The sequence below is a fragment of the Sarcophilus harrisii genome, chromosome 2 (genome assembly GCF_902635505.1).
Source record: "Sarcophilus harrisii chromosome 2, mSarHar1.11, whole genome shotgun sequence".
NCBI lineage: Eukaryota > Metazoa > Chordata > Mammalia > Dasyuromorphia > Dasyuridae > Sarcophilus > Sarcophilus harrisii.
In genome coordinates this window covers 648,461,829-648,478,760 of record NC_045427.1, presented here as the reverse complement: position 1 = coordinate 648,478,760, position 16,932 = coordinate 648,461,829, and the positions used below count along the sequence as shown (strand labels likewise).

The 16,932-nt window shown below is 35.1% G+C and overlaps 1 protein-coding gene across 2 annotated transcripts in view; it reads right to left on the bottom strand.

The window, feature by feature from the left end:
* Positions 1 to 16,932, bottom strand: part of PCDH15 (protocadherin related 15) — a 2,067,151-nt gene that overhangs the window by 264,667 nt on the left and 1,785,552 nt on the right. For both annotated transcript variants that reach the window (XM_031956966.1, XM_031956965.1), the window contains one exon: positions 6,747 to 6,875. In XM_031956966.1, the coding sequence (XP_031812826.1) occupies positions 6,747 to 6,875 (129 nt within the window). The remainder of the gene's footprint in view (positions 1 to 6,746; positions 6,876 to 16,932) is intronic.

Here is a 16,932-nt window from a genome sequence, read left to right as displayed (position 1 = left end):
TGCCTTCTATCTTCAGATCTATGATCTTGGGATGATATAATATGATGCCATTATCCTAGGATGACAATGAAGTATGAAGAGATGTTATGGATTTCTTCCAATTGACATGGGAGAGAATGGCCATGTAGAATGGATGATAACCAAGAACTTTCTAAAATGATCAATATGACAAAAAACAAACATAAAACAAAAGGGATAAAGGAATTCAAAGTTAAGCTGAACTTCCATTTAAAAAGATGATATAAATATTTATTGGAATGTGAATTAATTAATGATTTCTCTGAATCCCTTCTATCACCACCATCATAAAATACAGACTAGTTGATGTAAACTATCAGGACATATTTCTATATCTATCCATTAGAGAGAGCTAGTATAAGACTTTTAGATTACACTGGAAGGATTTTATTCTATTTTGCACAGCAGAATTTAGGAATAATTTTATGAGTTGGAGAATATTTTTAAAAGGGTAAACATTAGAATGAAGGTCTTTCAGTTCTTGTCATGTGAATATCTATCCAAGAACCTGAGGATGTTTAACTTGAGAAGAGATGACTGGGAATGGTGGAGGGTGGGACAGGGGAAGATAGCTATCTTAAAGACTTTCATATGGAAGAGGGTTTATGTTTATTCTTTGATTTGACAGTGATGACCTAAAAAAAAATGAGTAGTTGTGACAAAGAGACACATTTAGGCTTTGATATAAAAACAAACAAACAATAAAGTTATCTTTTATTGGGCTATTCAAATTTTAATGGACAATCTCTGGGAGTAGTCAGACCACCATCACTAGAAGGTCTTCATGAAAAGATTGGAGAACCTTTTGCCTGGTATGATATAGAATGGATTCTTGGTGAGGACTGGATTATTAGTCAATCATTTACTATTTATTAGTTACTTATTGTATCCTATAAAATTGGATTCGATTAGATAAACTTTGTTTTAGCTTCTATCTCTGAGATATTGAAGTTTTGAGAGTTGTATCCAATGTTCTCTCTCTTAAAATGTCAAGAGTTTTAAAGACATGAATAAATGAAATAATTAATGTGGAAGTTCTTCCTAAAGTTTTTTTGTTTGTTTTGTTTTGTCTTTATTCTTTGCTGAGGCAATTGGGGTTAAGTGACTTTAAGGACTTTAAATCATTTCACTTTTTCTTTTTTGTTGGTGTTTAGGGACCTAGGCATTATATAAAAAAAGGTTAACACAATACTGCTCTTTGTGAGTTTGATTTTCTATTCTTCCCTAGTAAGCAGTTTCCCTTATTTTTTTTCATAAAATATCATAACCTTTTAACAGTAAATAAAAAGCATTTTAAGAGAAAATAATACTATTTGAAGAAGAGGCCACCTGCCATACTTGACTTCGCTTGCCAAATATGTGGAAGACACATTCTTTAAAATTGAAGTAAGAAAATTAGTTCTGAAAAACATCACTTCATCAGTTTCGCCATTGTGTACAAAGCAAGATATTTACATAGACATGTATTATTTATGAAAGATAGCAAAGATATGCTCAAAACTATCCATTTTTTATGTATCTCCCAGAGCACATCTTAAATCTTTATATTATATTTTTTGAATGATAAAACTTAGAGACCATGGGGAAAACTCCTTTAAATATATTTCTTGGTCTAAAAAGACTTCATATTTAAATGCAATGTTTAAAATATGTGTTATTTGTATTTACAATCCACTATATATATATATATATATATTTAATAAGAGGGCTTCTCATCAAGTTATTTGAAAATGATTTCTGACAGGAAATCAAAAAGATATGAAAGAAACTAATAGAGAGTTCTCAAAGCAAGTACTGGCTTGAACAAATAATGGTGCATCTTATACATTAGTTTTGTTTTTTTTAAAGCTTTTTATTTTCAAAACATATGCATAGATAATTTTTAATTCACCCTTAAAAAACCTTGTGTTCCAAATATAAGTTAGCTTTTGACTCTAGTTAAGAGTTCCTTATGTACATGGAATTTAAGGGATACCATAAGAAATAGTGAATCCCCCATGTTTAATAGAAAACATACTATTAGATATATAGAGAAAATATAAGTAGTATGCTGGTCTTAGATAACATACTACATGAAACACAGCTTTACATAATATACGCAGAATTTGGAAAACTTTAATTTAAATCTTAAGTGTACAACAATAATAGCAGCAGCATTTATATACTTTTTGAGTTCGCAAATCATATATGTATGCATATCTATACATGTATGTTATCTCATTTGATCCTCGCAACCACCCTATGAAAAAGGTACTATTCTTCTTCATTTTACAGATGAGGGAAATGAGAGATTTAAAAATTTTTTTCTCAGGTTCACTCAGTAATATATATGTGAAGCGAGATTCAAATTTCAGTCTACTGCTGTCCAAATCCACTCCTACATTCACAGAATCGATTCATCACCTGCTTATGAGCCAAATGGCCTCTCAGTCTATGTTCATAATCTCTTGTCATTAGGATCAAATGAGAGAAAACATATAAAACTAAGCTTAACGAGATCTAAGGACACTTTCAAGGCTTCTCTTCAGAACTTTAGAATCGATTGTATGGCACTGGAAACACTTGCACAGGATCACCAGCAGGATGTGGTCTCATCAGAGAAGGGACTGTGCTCTTCGAGCAAAGCAGATTTGAATTAGTCCAGAAGAAATAAAACACATACAAAGTTAGAGAATGTTCATAGGGACTATTAGTGAGTGGCAGGGCATTGTGAGCTTGTATTGATCTAATCAGCCACAATTGGACATACTATAACTGAATTAATTCTAACATAGTGATTCATTTTGGTCCTTTTTGAGAATGAAGGACAACTAACCAATCAATTAACCAATGACCCATATTAATTTTTATTATTGACTTTCATGATTAGAAATATCCTGGATTTCAGAACTGGATACAAATGCCTAACAATTATTGCTTAAACTTATTTGGTTTTGAAATGCTTTGATAGCAGTATATTTATATTGTCATGTTTGAGCTCCAGAACAATTGCAAGTATCATTATATGCCCATTTTATAGACAATGAAAATGAATCGGTCATTTGCTGTCTTGCTCATGGTTAATAAACCCAGTAAATGTCAAGGGCGAGATCTGATCCTAGGTTTTTTTCTGTTTCTGGGTCCCTTAGCAGGTCCAGGAGATGGGGAAGTTATGGTAACATGTATAATGTAGTAGTAGTAGTAGTAGTAGTAGTAGTAGTAGTAGTAGAGTAACTAAATAAAAGAGCAGATCCAGAGAATATCACTCATCAAAAGAATCTTCAAATCTGCTGAAACTAAGGCAGTAAGTTCCATTTTTTGCTCGTTTCTCAGGGAATATCAAGGACCATAATATTAATAAGCATCTTGATGTAAAACAGTCTTTTTAGAGGTATAAGCTACATTTGTTGGTTTACCGCTGCTCGTAATGAGTACTATATAAATGATTTTTAATAAGATATTAAAATTGAATCTAATAAGTACTCATTATAAAATTATAAGTTAATAAGCAGTTTGATTTGCAGAAATAGGAGACAAACTCCTTGAACTTCTCTATTACCTATTTCTAAAGGGAAACTCTGGGTTGGTTATGTTCTGGAGAGGAGAGTTTGCTTATGACAAAAGGTGTAACCTATAATTTATAATACTAAGGGACATAAACCTGGGAGTCATATTAATTCTGACATGTTTGGTGACAATAATATGGGTCAGAGAGCTATTGTAAGCTTCAGCAATTTTACAGCATTGTTCTCTGAATCTTCAAATCCTTCCTGCATGAAAACATAAAAAGGAAGGATAATGAAAAGAAGGAGGACCCCCACTAATGTACTTCTTCAGTTTCTCAGGACAAGCCAGTATAACAACTTCTCCATGAGAGAGTGAATAGAGAGCTCCCATTGAGTTATTTTGCACAATGAGGTATTAAACAATAAGGCAATGCTTGGAAGAAGGATTTCTTTGGGGTGATGTTTATTCAATTTTTAAAAAAAGTAATAACAAACCCCAAGAAATATGATGATTATAGTAAGAACAACAAAGATAACAATAATAAAAATAACTACCCTCATTCAGATAGATTCTACCTATGGGAACCTACCTGGCAAGTCATTCAATATTTCTCAGCCTTGGGGTGTTCATCTACAAAATGAGGGGAAATATGTATGCACAATCACTATGCACAATCACAATCACTGAGAGATGCTATGACTAAAAGTTTGCCACATTTTGGACAATATTTTAATGGATTTTCCTGACTTTAATACAACTGATCCTCAGATTGATAACAAATGATGCTTTTGCTAGATTTATATTTATACATAAAGAAAGTAGAGAGGAAGATAAAGCAAGAGAATGAGAGAAAGAGAGAGACAGACAGACAGACAGGCAAAGAGAGAGACAAAGAGAGAGAGAGACAGAGAAAGAGACAGAGAGAGAGACAGAGAGAGAGAGAAAAAGAGAGAGACAAAGAGAGAGAAAGCGAGAGAAAGACAAAGAGAGACAGACAGAGACAGACAGAGCGACAGAGAGAGAGACAGAGAAAGACAGAGAGACAGAGAGACAGACAGAGAGAGACAGAAAGAGAGAGAAAGAGAGAGGAATGGAAGGAAGGAGAAAGAGAGAGGAAATAAACATTTATTAAGCACCTGATATACACCAGACATTATATTGAAAACTTTGCAAATATTCTCTCATGAGCAATGCACCACCTGGAAAGTGTCTCCATTTTAGACTTGAGGAAACTGAAGCAGACAGTGACTAAATAGAGATTAAATTGCAGAATTCTAGCCATCTGATCATTAATGCTCAAATTCATATAATTAGCATCCACCACTGTTATGCAAATATGAACTAAAGGAGAAAGCTAAAATGTTAATATGAATAAAAAGAATTTACATGAAAAAAAAATCCCCAGATTTGAAATGGATGTGACCTCCCCTACTGCTCTTTCCGGGGTCACCCCTTCTGTCAGGGGATGATGAGAGGACTCCTGCCTTGAAGTCAGATGAAATCTTTTTTGGAATCCCAACTCTGATAATCAGCTGTATGACACTGGGAAAAATCATTTACCTTCTCTAGGGGTCTGCCTTGTCATTAGTAAATACAGGCAAAACTTCCCTGAAGAGTTGGGATGGCAGAATGCTGCTGCTGCTCAGGGCACTTGAAAGGAAAGCATCCTATAGCCCATTCAGTGGAATCCGTGTAAACTACCATTATGGTTGTTCTTATAAGCCACTTGGGCCACGCTAATCTTTGCTTAAGCCAGTCGTTAGATAACTGGCCAATCTCTTGCCAAAGCTGACTTCCCTTTGCAGAATTGTTTTAGGAGCCACTGTTACAATCAGCTGTTGAGACCCAATGTCAGTTTTCTGTCACAAAGTGGTAATAGAGGAAACCTGAAGTAGTTATTTATCACAATGTCCTTCTGAGTCAGTCTAATTTCTTTATTCCCTGCTGGAAAAAGGGACGGCTGACACCTCAGGGTGCACCCTTCCTTTTAGACATCCACATATATTGATAAAATTCCAATATTAAAATATTTTATATGAATATTAGTGAAATGGAAATGCTTTAAAAATTATGCCATTTCCCCCCTGACCTCTGTGAACACAACACCATCTTTATATTACAACAGTTTTGCTGGTAAGAACCTATAATCTACTTCACTTGTGACCCACTTGGAGAAGAGAGGTATTGTTTCAGGCATTGTTCTGTGCCATGCTGAGCTTCCAAAAAAGTGCCCTAAAAATGCTCATTTCATCTTTTGGGCTACCATACCGGGATCCGACAGTCCCATTAATCAAAGCAAGGCCACCAAGGTTTTGATTTATTTTGTTTAATATTAAGTTGTATCGTTGAAGGAAACATTGATTTTTTTTTTTTTCTTCCTGAATGAGAGTTTCTTTCCCTGTCTAAAAGCCTCGATTTACTAATGATGCTGAAATGGCTTTAAGGGATTCAAACTGAGTTATTACCTTTTTGTCTCAGCAAAAACTGAGCATGTAGATCTCATGCTCACCACGGGAATATATTTGCAGCTCAGGTTAAATAAATTCAGGCTCTTTTGTCTCAAAACTCAGAGAACACAGTGTTGACTCAGGACTACATTTTGTTGCTGCAAACTCAAAAAAGTCAGGTCGGGTGAAGAATGTTTAAAAAGCAAGAAATGTAAGGCTACTGGGAAATGACCAGCCTTGGTGGCCTGTATGCAGGTGATTTAACAACCCAACCCAATCCAATCCAATCCAACCCAAACCAACCCAACTCAAACCAATGACCATTTATGAAGTGTCAACCACGCAATCCTTATGCCAGGCACTGGTATCATAAAACCAAATCGAAAACCAGATCTTGTGCTTGCTGAGTTTACATTTTCCTGGGGAATATAATGTGTGTGTACATGCACATATGTGCACACACACACACATATACACACACAGAAATGATAGAGTACAATGAAACTGAGGCAAGGAGTATTTTAGAGTATTTCATGGGAAGAAAGACATGGAACTGTCAAGGTTGAAATCTGAATTCCAATCTGCACTAGTGAAGGCAGTCCTTCACTACATAGTCCAATGAGAGGATAAATCTTTTACAAATACACAATTGAGATTGCACCAATCAGTCTGAAAGTGAATGAACTTTCTAACTTGCCTCATTTATATTTGGATGATTTTAGACATTGCATCAAATTATTACTATTTTATGCAAGTTCCAACCTAATCTAGAGTATTTGAGTGTGTTCCACTTACCCTGACTTGTCCAACAAAAGCATTGGCTTCTTCTTCAACCACAGATAAATTTCTTGGCAGGTATGGATCAAAAGTAGGAGCATTGTCATTTACATCTGTCACCACAATGTTCACAGTGGCTGTTGAAGTCTGAAAGAAAAGGGGTATGTATGCGCTGAATATGTTTCATTGTGAAATTAATAAAGGAAATACATTACAATGACAAGGCATCACATAGTGGCAGTAATCATGATGGCTGACATATAGAGTACATTGTGTAAATTATATTGTTATGTTGTTATATCATTTGCAATAATTCCATAACATAGGCCATTTAGGTCTTAGTTCCATTTTATAGATGAGGAAACCCAGGATCAGTGAACTCAAGTGATTTGCTTATGATAATATAAATATTAAGTGCAAAGACAGGATTCAAACCAAATTATCTTCTAGTTCATTTTCAACACTTTCTCCAATATAAGATGTATCTTTGGGACAAATAAGCAGATCTGAAATCAGAAGCTCCAGAATCTATTCTGAATTATGCCCCTTTACTACTCTGAGTAAAAGCCCCTTCTGCTTAGTTTTTCCTCCATAATCTTGAAAAGGTTCATAAGATATAGCATTTGAAACTGGAAGGGAATTTACAGGTCATCTAGAATGACCACTTCATTTTATAGATGAGTAAATAAGGCACAAAACAATTCAACAAGTGTATAAGGAAATAAAGTGAACTTTGTGTTCTTCCTTTTCAACTGCTTCCTGGTAGAGGAAGTTGAAGATGTTTTCTAATCTTAAAATCCTTTTCCAGCCTTCTATCTCATGCATAGTCTCTATGGATTATTTGATTAAATTGATTCTGGCCTTTGTCCCTGTAGAGCCACCTTTTTAGTGAAAATAGCACATCTCCATCCACTTTCCTTGTTATTTATGTTTGGAAAAACAAAGGTTTGTAATCTGCAACCATTTTTTACCTTTTAAGAAAATGATGAAAAGTGCAAATGGTGATATTAAAATGTAAAAGGCATCTAGAAATGTCAAACACCTCCCAGAGGTATATTTTCAGAAACCGACTTCACCTTTATGGAGACCACAGGGCAAGGTTTTACATTTTTAGTTCAGCAAATAATTCTCTGCGCTCTTGTGTGCTCGCTCTCGCTCTCTCTCTCTCTCTCTCTCCCTTTCCCCCTTTCTGCCCCCTCTTTCTTCCTCACTCCTTATCTTCTCTCTACTCCCTTCTCCCCGCCTCTCGCCCTCTCACACTCTCTCCCCCCCCCCCCCCCCCCCCCTCTCTCTCTCTCTCTCTCTCTCTCTCTCTCTCTCTCTCTCTCTCCCCTTCCCTCTCTCTCTCCTCCCTTCACCTCTTGGGCTTTTATAAAATTCCTGCCTTTCTTCTTCTTCAATTACAAGCTATAAAATAAGAAATTGGTAATACCAAAAGGGTCATCATCAAGGTTGCACTGATCTTTAAATAGAGTGCTGCTCATGACTTGTTGCTAATTCTGAATCGAAACTAAGAATCTGGAACCCTTAGGGTGGCTATGATACTCCAAGCTGTTCTAGAACCATGCTTCCTTAAGCTGTAACTAGAGATATAATCTTTAATCTGGAGTATTTCATGTCCAGAATAGGAGAAGATATTGTTGCCAAATCCAATGAGATGTATATTCCTCTCTCCTGTCTGGGTCACATATCTGAGATCCCAGATAGCGAGCACACACACACACACACACACACACACACAAACACACCAACCTAATGGAATACCCTTTGTGGCTAGAGATCCCCAATAATACTGACTCTGCATTGATCTTGAGAGGTGAGGAGGTGAGGATCCTGTGCAGAACTAAAAGCTAAATACATGCCTATAGTAATAGCTCCTCTTCCCTCCCCTCTCCCAACCCATCTGCCCAAAGCAGTAAACTTCCAGGATGGATTTTAGCCTATTTATCTTTGGTAGTATCAAACCATATTACTCTTCCACTTTTCCTGTGATGATCCAAATTCCCTACTTGAAATAATGAGAATTAACCTTAGAAAGTCTGGAGTGTTGGGCCACTACAATGGAAAATGGATTCATAGCTTTATCATATTTTTCTAACAGTGATTAATTTAGATTTCCCTTCACTCTCTTTCCCCTTCTTTCATTGTTCCTCTTCTTTTCTACCCCCTCTACCTTCCCCATCCCTTTCATTTCTTCTTTTTCCTTTTCCTTTATTTCTACCTTTTTTCCTGTCCATTTCCTTTTTCCTTCCTTCCTTCCTTCCTTCCTTCCTTCCTTCCTTCCTTCCTTCCTTCCTTCCTTCCTTCCTTCCTTCCTTTTGTTTTTCTTTCCTTCCTCCCTTTTATGGGGTAGTAAAGGATGATAGGAGAATGATTATGTTATGCTATATTCTTTATAGTTCAAAGCTCTACTTAGACATACTTTCATCAAGACTAATTTTATTATTAGTGTTATTTTAACCAAATAGCATATTTATAGAATCAAAATTAGTTTTTTAGCCAAATATCCCATTAATTACTCAATTGACACACATAGAAAAAATCTTAAACACATATAAAAGTGAACTATTTTTGAAGTATTTTTCCATAATACATTTCTCTGTTGGGAATATTCTGCATTCTAAGTGTACCTTTCAGAAAGTTTCATTTACCCTTTAGTAGTTTTAGAATAACTAAATGAAAGTTCACCCCCTATCTTTTATATTGTGTATATATTTTTTTAAAATTTTTTGTTGAGGCAATTGCGGTTAAGTGATTTGCCCATGGCCACACAGTTAGGAAGTGTAAGTGTCAGAGACCAGATTTGAACTCAGGTCCTCCTGACTTCAGACTGGTGTTCTATCCACTGTACCACCTAGCTGCCCTTTCTCCTATCTTTTATAGGGCAGTAGAAAACTTATGAACTCTAAAGCAAAAGAAAATATATTATTCCCCCAAATGTAAACCATTTATATCTTTTATATCCAAGATCCCAATACTCAATACTGGCCAAGGAGTTAATGACAAAAAGTATTTCTGTTTGCCAAACTATTCACTACAGTATTTTATGTAGCACTAGAGAACTAGAAACAATGTGGATGGTCAATGAGTAGAAAATAACCAGACAAATTGTGATCTAAAAATTATATGAAATCATATTGTATCATAAAAAAAAAAAAAATTGACCTGGGAGGAATTCAGAAAAAGCAAAGGATATTTGCATGAACAAATGTAGAGTGATACAAGCAGAATCAGAACAACAAGGAAACTCCCCAAAAGCAAATGAATTTATAGAGCTCTAAAAGGTTTCCTGACTTCTCAGCTACTGTCATCATCAGCCCTGGGCTGAAAACCCAAATGATGAAGCCGATCTCTTGTTTTCTCATTAAAAAGGTTGAACTTCTTGGTACAGAATGTAGCAGATGTCATCTGACATGGCCTCTCTCTTGGTTGGCTTTGGTTAACTATATATATATATTCCCCCTTCCCCTTACAAGGGCAGTTTTAATAGGATGATTTGGAAATGAATCTAGTAAATGAATCAAGAAAATCTCAAATGGGATCATGAAGTGTTAGACACTTCCAAAACAAAACAACAACAACAAAAATTAGAGAAATAAGTAAAATAAAATATTTTTTTCCAATGAAAGGGGGGGGAACAGTTTCCCATTTCTTTGCATAAAAACATCATTTTTTTTTTCTTAATGGTGAAATTGGACTCTCTGAGATCAGGCCCTTTCATTTTTGTTTCTGGTAGAGATTGCTAAGAAATAATCATTCTAAGTTATTAGTAGATGTGGAAGTCATATTGAGTGCTTAAAAAATCCTTCCAAATGACTTTGATGAACCATTACAATTTCATGCCTATATCTGAAGTTCAATCTCAGGCAAAGAGAATGAATTCCAGAATACTATCACCCCGAGGTTCACTTTCTGTGGGCTCCTGCCTCAGTACATCTGGCTGGCCCCATCAGAAGAATGATAACAGCGTATTTTGGTATTGTTTCATGCACCTCAGAAAATGTTTGTGCCTGAATTATTCAGAACAGACCTCTGATATGTACAATTAGATGCTGGAGAATTAACAGAGACCACCAGGAATTGCAGAAAAAACATAAAAGATGAAGACAGAACAAATGCAGCAGCTGAAACATTTTCAGAGCAATTACGTACAATGGGAAAAATCAAAACACGTGAATTTCATACCTTTTTAGTAAGACTGATAAGCTATAAAATTATAAATTGCACAGACTAGAAGGTACACCTCTTGTTTTGTTTCCAATAAGTTTCTCTTTTATAGTCAAGAATTCATTAATAAAAGAAACTCATAAGACAGATATGAAAGGATATCAAGAATGCATTTTGCCTGGAAAGGAGGAATAAATGTATGTATCTATAAATCAATTATAGCAAGGAACATGAAGTGCAGAATCCTCAAGAGACATACACCATGATGCGATTCCCTGTTAGCCTCCTCAGGGTTTTACTGGTTATGCAGATCAGGGGTTCTACAGGGCCAATGTCCAAACCTTAAACCAACTTAAGTCAACATACCCCATCGGTTCATTAAATTGTAATCTTTAAAGAGTTCATTACCAGTTCTTTATACACATCCTTATACACAATTTAAAGCAAATGTGGGTCTTGTTCATTCTGGACAATTGAGAACTTAATGGCAATCTCACAATGGTCTTCTTGTTGTTTGGTTGTTATAAATTCTTCATGACTTCACCGTGGGTTCTTTTGGCAAAAATACTAGAGTGATTTGCCACTTTCTTCTCCAGCTCATTTTACAGATGAGAAAACTGAGGCAAATTGGGTTAAGTGACTTGCCCAGCATCATATACCTACTAAGTGTCTGAAGTCAGATCTGAATACAGGTTTTCCTGACTCCAGGCCTCATACTTTAACCACTGCACACCTAACTGTCTAGTATCAGCTTCCAGGATAGCTACTGTGACTACCAAGTAGCAGAATGACCTTAAATTTGAGACTTAAATATAATATTGGACACACTCACATAGATACATTCCCCCCCCACACACACACACACATACACACTAGCTGGCAGCATCAGGGAAATGGCAACAGGGCATTTCTGTATTGGATTTTATACCCCACTAAATGTTTGTGTCTGAGTTATTGAAAACAGATCTTTCTACATTCATTTAAATTCTAGTGAATCAACAGAGACCACCAGGAATTACAACAACACATAAAAGATGAAGGCAGAACAAATGTAGCAGGTGAAACATCTTCAAAGCAATAGCACAACAGGAAGAAAACTAAAATACATGAATGCCTTTTTTTGGTTGTGCACATATACAAACACACACTTATTCTTGCAAAATGAGAGACAGAGACACATAGAGACAGAGACAGAGAGACACCAGGAAGAGGCAGAGAGACATGCACACACACACATGGAAAGAGAAAGACAGAGAAAGAGACAAAGAGACAGAGAAAGAGAGGAGGAAGAGGAAGGAGGAAAGGAGGGCAGGCAAGGAAGAAAGAAGAAAGAGGAGGAGAAGAAAGAAGAGTAGGAGGAGGAAAAAGAGGAAAAGGAGGAAAAGAGGAGGAGGAGGAGGAGAGAAAAAGGAGGAGGAGGAGGAGGAGAAGAAGGAGAAGAAAAGGAGAAGGAGAAGGAGAAGAAAAAGAAGACAGAGAAGGAGGAGGAAGAGAAGGAGGAAGGGGGAAGGAGGAAAAGGGGAAAAGTGGATAAGAGGAGAAAGAATAGGCTCAGGGTTTAATAACCTTATAAGTAGCATTTGTAGGGTGGTTACTCCTCAACCTATTTCTTGATTCATTATTCTCAATCATCTATAGTTCTAAAATTATCCATGAGTCTATATTCATATTTCATTATTAATTATTAAAATGATAATTCCTCCTATTCATTTATCAGTTATCTCTATGCCTCTATCATCCCATTTAATAAACAAAAAAAGTATTTTCCATAATTGTTCATCTCTGATTACATTATATCATAATGCCCTTACTTCTGGAACACAGTCTTGCCTTTCAGATCTGAGAATAGGAGTCAATGCTTCTGAAACTGAAACTTTGTCATAAATATAAGTTACTCTTTTCATTGCTAACAAAGTATCTTAGATTTTTGAATATATGTATTTAACTATCAAATGCCAGAAGGTACTGAAGCCTCAAAAAACAAATATTCAAGAGCATCAATAGGTCTCTATTGGAACTGTACATATTTGAAAAAACAAGTCCTTGTTGTTATCACAGGACTTAAAAATTTCCAGAATATATATTATACCAGCCATACTGCCCTGGAGATGACAGAATAATATTCTGACATTTAATAATAATGACAGTAGTGATGGTGGTAGTTTTAGTGGCAATGGTGGTAATGATGACAATAACAAACAGTGATAGGGATTATGCAGATGAGAATTTCTAAACATGAGATTTATGAACTTATTTCTAAAATATGTTAATAATTCTATTTCAAATAACTAATTCTATTTGGAATCCTAGTTTATTTTTCACCTTTAACAATGTTATTCTGTTATAGAGTCCATAGGCTTCACCAGGTAGCTGATCATGGGGTCAGCATACAACAAAAAGTCAAGAATCCTTGATATAGATCACCATCTTCTTTGGTGGAGAGGAATATTTAATGAGGAAACCCCCCCAGACACATTAATTTTCAGAAACATTTTCCATGCTCTCAGATTAGTGCATGTCTTCCACAATTATTTGCAAGTAAAATAATATTTGTAAAGTGCTTAGCACCGTGCCTGGCAAGTAGTAAATGCTTAATAAATACTTGTTCCCTTTTGTAGGCCTTCATTATTATTTCCTTGCTCACAAGCTAATGATGATAATGAAAGAATGATGTGGACAGTTGGGGACAATGTGAAGCCAGTAAGTAGTTGGAAGAGATTCATAAATTAGATGAGCCAGATTTCTCTTTGTGAAACATTTTTCTAATGACAAGATTAATTTTTGCAAAATTACAAATGAGCTTACATTGTTATACTTGACTAACCACTTTCTACCATATAACCTTACCTAATATTTTACAACATGATCAATTCACATCTTCTTTGTTGCTCGTTCTATCCCTCTTCTTGCTTCTTATTGCTATGAGATGGAACTAGGCATTTTTCTGTCTTCTAAATTGTTCATTATGGGACTAACATCCCTATATTGATATACTGAAAAATCTTTTTACAGAGCAAGCAGTGTTAGGAAAAAGAGAAATATTCCCTCAAAGATAATCTGCCACCAATCTCTTCCCTACATTGCATAAGTCACCAAACCCATAAAATGAAAGATTCTATAATTAATGTTTAGGTATAGAAATGAAGTTATGTCACTGTTACACTTAAAAGTGTTAACAGAGAAATAATATTCTGAAAGCTTTTCTGCTTGCTGTTTTTAGATGAAGTTTGAAATAATAGTAAATGGAATGCTGGACTTCATTGAAGAAGAAGTGAGTTCAAGCCTTGCCTGTGACACTTATTAGGTATATAACCCTAAGCAAAGTCAAATCAACTTTCATAATTCTAGTTTTTTTTTTCTTTCTATAAATGGTATATAATATTATCTATTATCAAGGGTCCAGTTGCTTTCATGGATAGAGGGTTGGACCTGGAGTCAAGAAGATTAAATCCTGCATCTGAGATGTGTTAGCTATGGCATTTTGAATAAATCACTTTTCTCAGTGTCCCAGTAAATGCTCTAACATACTAAGTTGTAGAGTCAGTATTCTGTTCATTGGTTTAAAAAAATGCTGAGTGGAATATCCAACTACTAATGAACTCACATGCATTTAAAAATAGCTAAAAAACAGAGCATTATATATAAAATTCATAGATTTAAGGCTACAAAGGACCGTAGGGATGAACTTCTCTTTATGCCTAAGGGTAAACTGAGAGCCTGAGAAGTAGAAGGATATTCCCAAGATCATACGGTGGTAGAACTGAGATTTAAATCCATGTTCTCTGGATCCAAATTTGGCAATCTTTCCATTCATTTTTTCCCTCACTCTAACACCCAGAAAGTGGTCTGTTCCAAAATTTTGATATTTTCCCTCCCAAATAAATGTTGTAGGATATTCAACCTTTTGAGCATTGAGGGTTGATGTTGTCAGGATTTCCAGAGAATTTGAACAACAACAAAGACACGTCACTCTGATGGCCTGTTTGTATCTTGTCTATGAATGATAATTGGAATAAGAATACTATTCAAGCAAAGAATTTTATCAGTTAACCAGGAAAAAGAGGAAACTATTTCATACTGACTGGTAATATGTCACAGGACATTTGGAAAGATTAAAATGTCTTATCCCAATGTAATGACTCTTCAGTGATTGAATCTGAGGCTATAAAGGGAGAGAACTCCAGGCAGGAGATTTTCTCAGCATCTCCATCACACAATAGAAGCAATTATTGCTCCATAAGAGTAGTCCCACTCTCTCGAATTTCAGTTTGTATTTTGTTGTTGTTAAATCTAGTTTTACATGTTTCTTCTTTATTGAAGGCATAGTTCCTTCTACATCTGGTAAATTTAGTAATTTGCTGAAATCCTATCTGATAGGTGGCATTTATTGAGTTTGGTGATAAAATCTCATTATTTTCATCCACTGCTACTATAGATGATTGATATGGTTCTTAATATGATAATCTCCTTTTCATAGTAGGACTGAAAGTTTAAAAAAATCACTATAAAAGGACTTAGGTGAGTTTTTATGATCTATTGACTCCCTGTAGAAATTTTGATGGTAGGTAAAGTTGAGTATTTTCCTGTTCTCTGAAGGATGTGGCAATAATTCATAGCTAAGACAACCTGAAAGTTTTTTAAACTCTTTTTTTAAAATTAGCAATGGTGGCAGCTCAAATAATACATGTTTAAAAAGGATGAAATATGAAAAGTGTAAAGTTGACAAAAACCCAGTCTAGTCCAATCTAATCCAGCCTACTTTAATCTTAGTTTTAATATAATATAATCCAGTGCGCAATCCAGTCCTACATTTGTTTTCCAAGCATCTTCAATGTGTACAAACATATATTAGTTTCTGGAAATGCTAAGAGGAAAAAGAAGTAATTCTTGTTTCAGGAAATTTACATTTTATTGGTAGGAGAAGTGAGGACAGCTATATAAATAGACTAAAGAAGAAAAAGATCTAGGAGCTAATGGATATATCTGAAAAAGCCCTGATTACAAGCAGTCCAAATTCTGCCTCTAATTTTACTTGTCAAATTGCTTACTCTGTGTAAGCTTCAGTTTACTTATATGTAAAAAGGGGCAGATTGACTAGACAACCTTTGAGGTCCCATCCAGAAATAGATATATAAACTTATCAACAAGATTATCAAGAATAGTGTGGTGTAAGAAGTGGTTTTTGAGCTAAGCTTTGAAGAAATGAAGGGATTCTGAGAGGTACTGGTGAACAATTAGTGTATACCTGGCATACCTGTAGAAATGTATGATTTCTGGAAATAGAATGTAGAGTTTTTCTTTTTTTAAAGAAGTAATATACATTTTTTCTGCAATGGCTAACATAGCATCTTCATCAGACATTATTCTGTAACATCATTTCTTAGGGAAATTTAACTAACACAAAACAGTTGTCATAATGAGGAGGCAGAAAAGGCCTCTAAATTCTATCCAGTAGTTAGTATCTAGCATGAACTGAGATATATATATATATATATATATATATATATATATATATAGTATGCTGGTAAGATCACTAATGAAAAGAACCTAAAAAAAAAAAAAAAGAAGGGTGTCTAGGTCATAGCTTTGGAGGGCACTTATGACATGAAAAAGGACAGCAAAAACTGAAATAGAAGGATAAGAAGCAAAGATGGTAATTAGAAAGGATATGTTACAAAAAGCCAAGAAAGAATGCATCTCAAAGAAAATGATTAATTGTGTCAAAGGTTGCCGAGAAATCAAAAGCTTTGAGACCAAGAAGAGGCTATTTGACAATTAAGAGATCACTGATAATTGCCAGGTGCTGTGCTTAGTGCTTTATATATTTTATCTCATTTATCTCATATATCCTCTGGATCAAACTCGGGAGTGAATTTCTATCATTTTTCAGTCTTGTCCAACTGTTCATGATCCCACTTAGGGTTTTCTTGGCAGAAATACTGGAGTGGTTTGCCATTTCCTTCTCCAACTCATTTTATACATCAGAAACTGAGGCAAATGGGGTTGTGACTTGCCCAAGGTCACAGAGCTAATAATC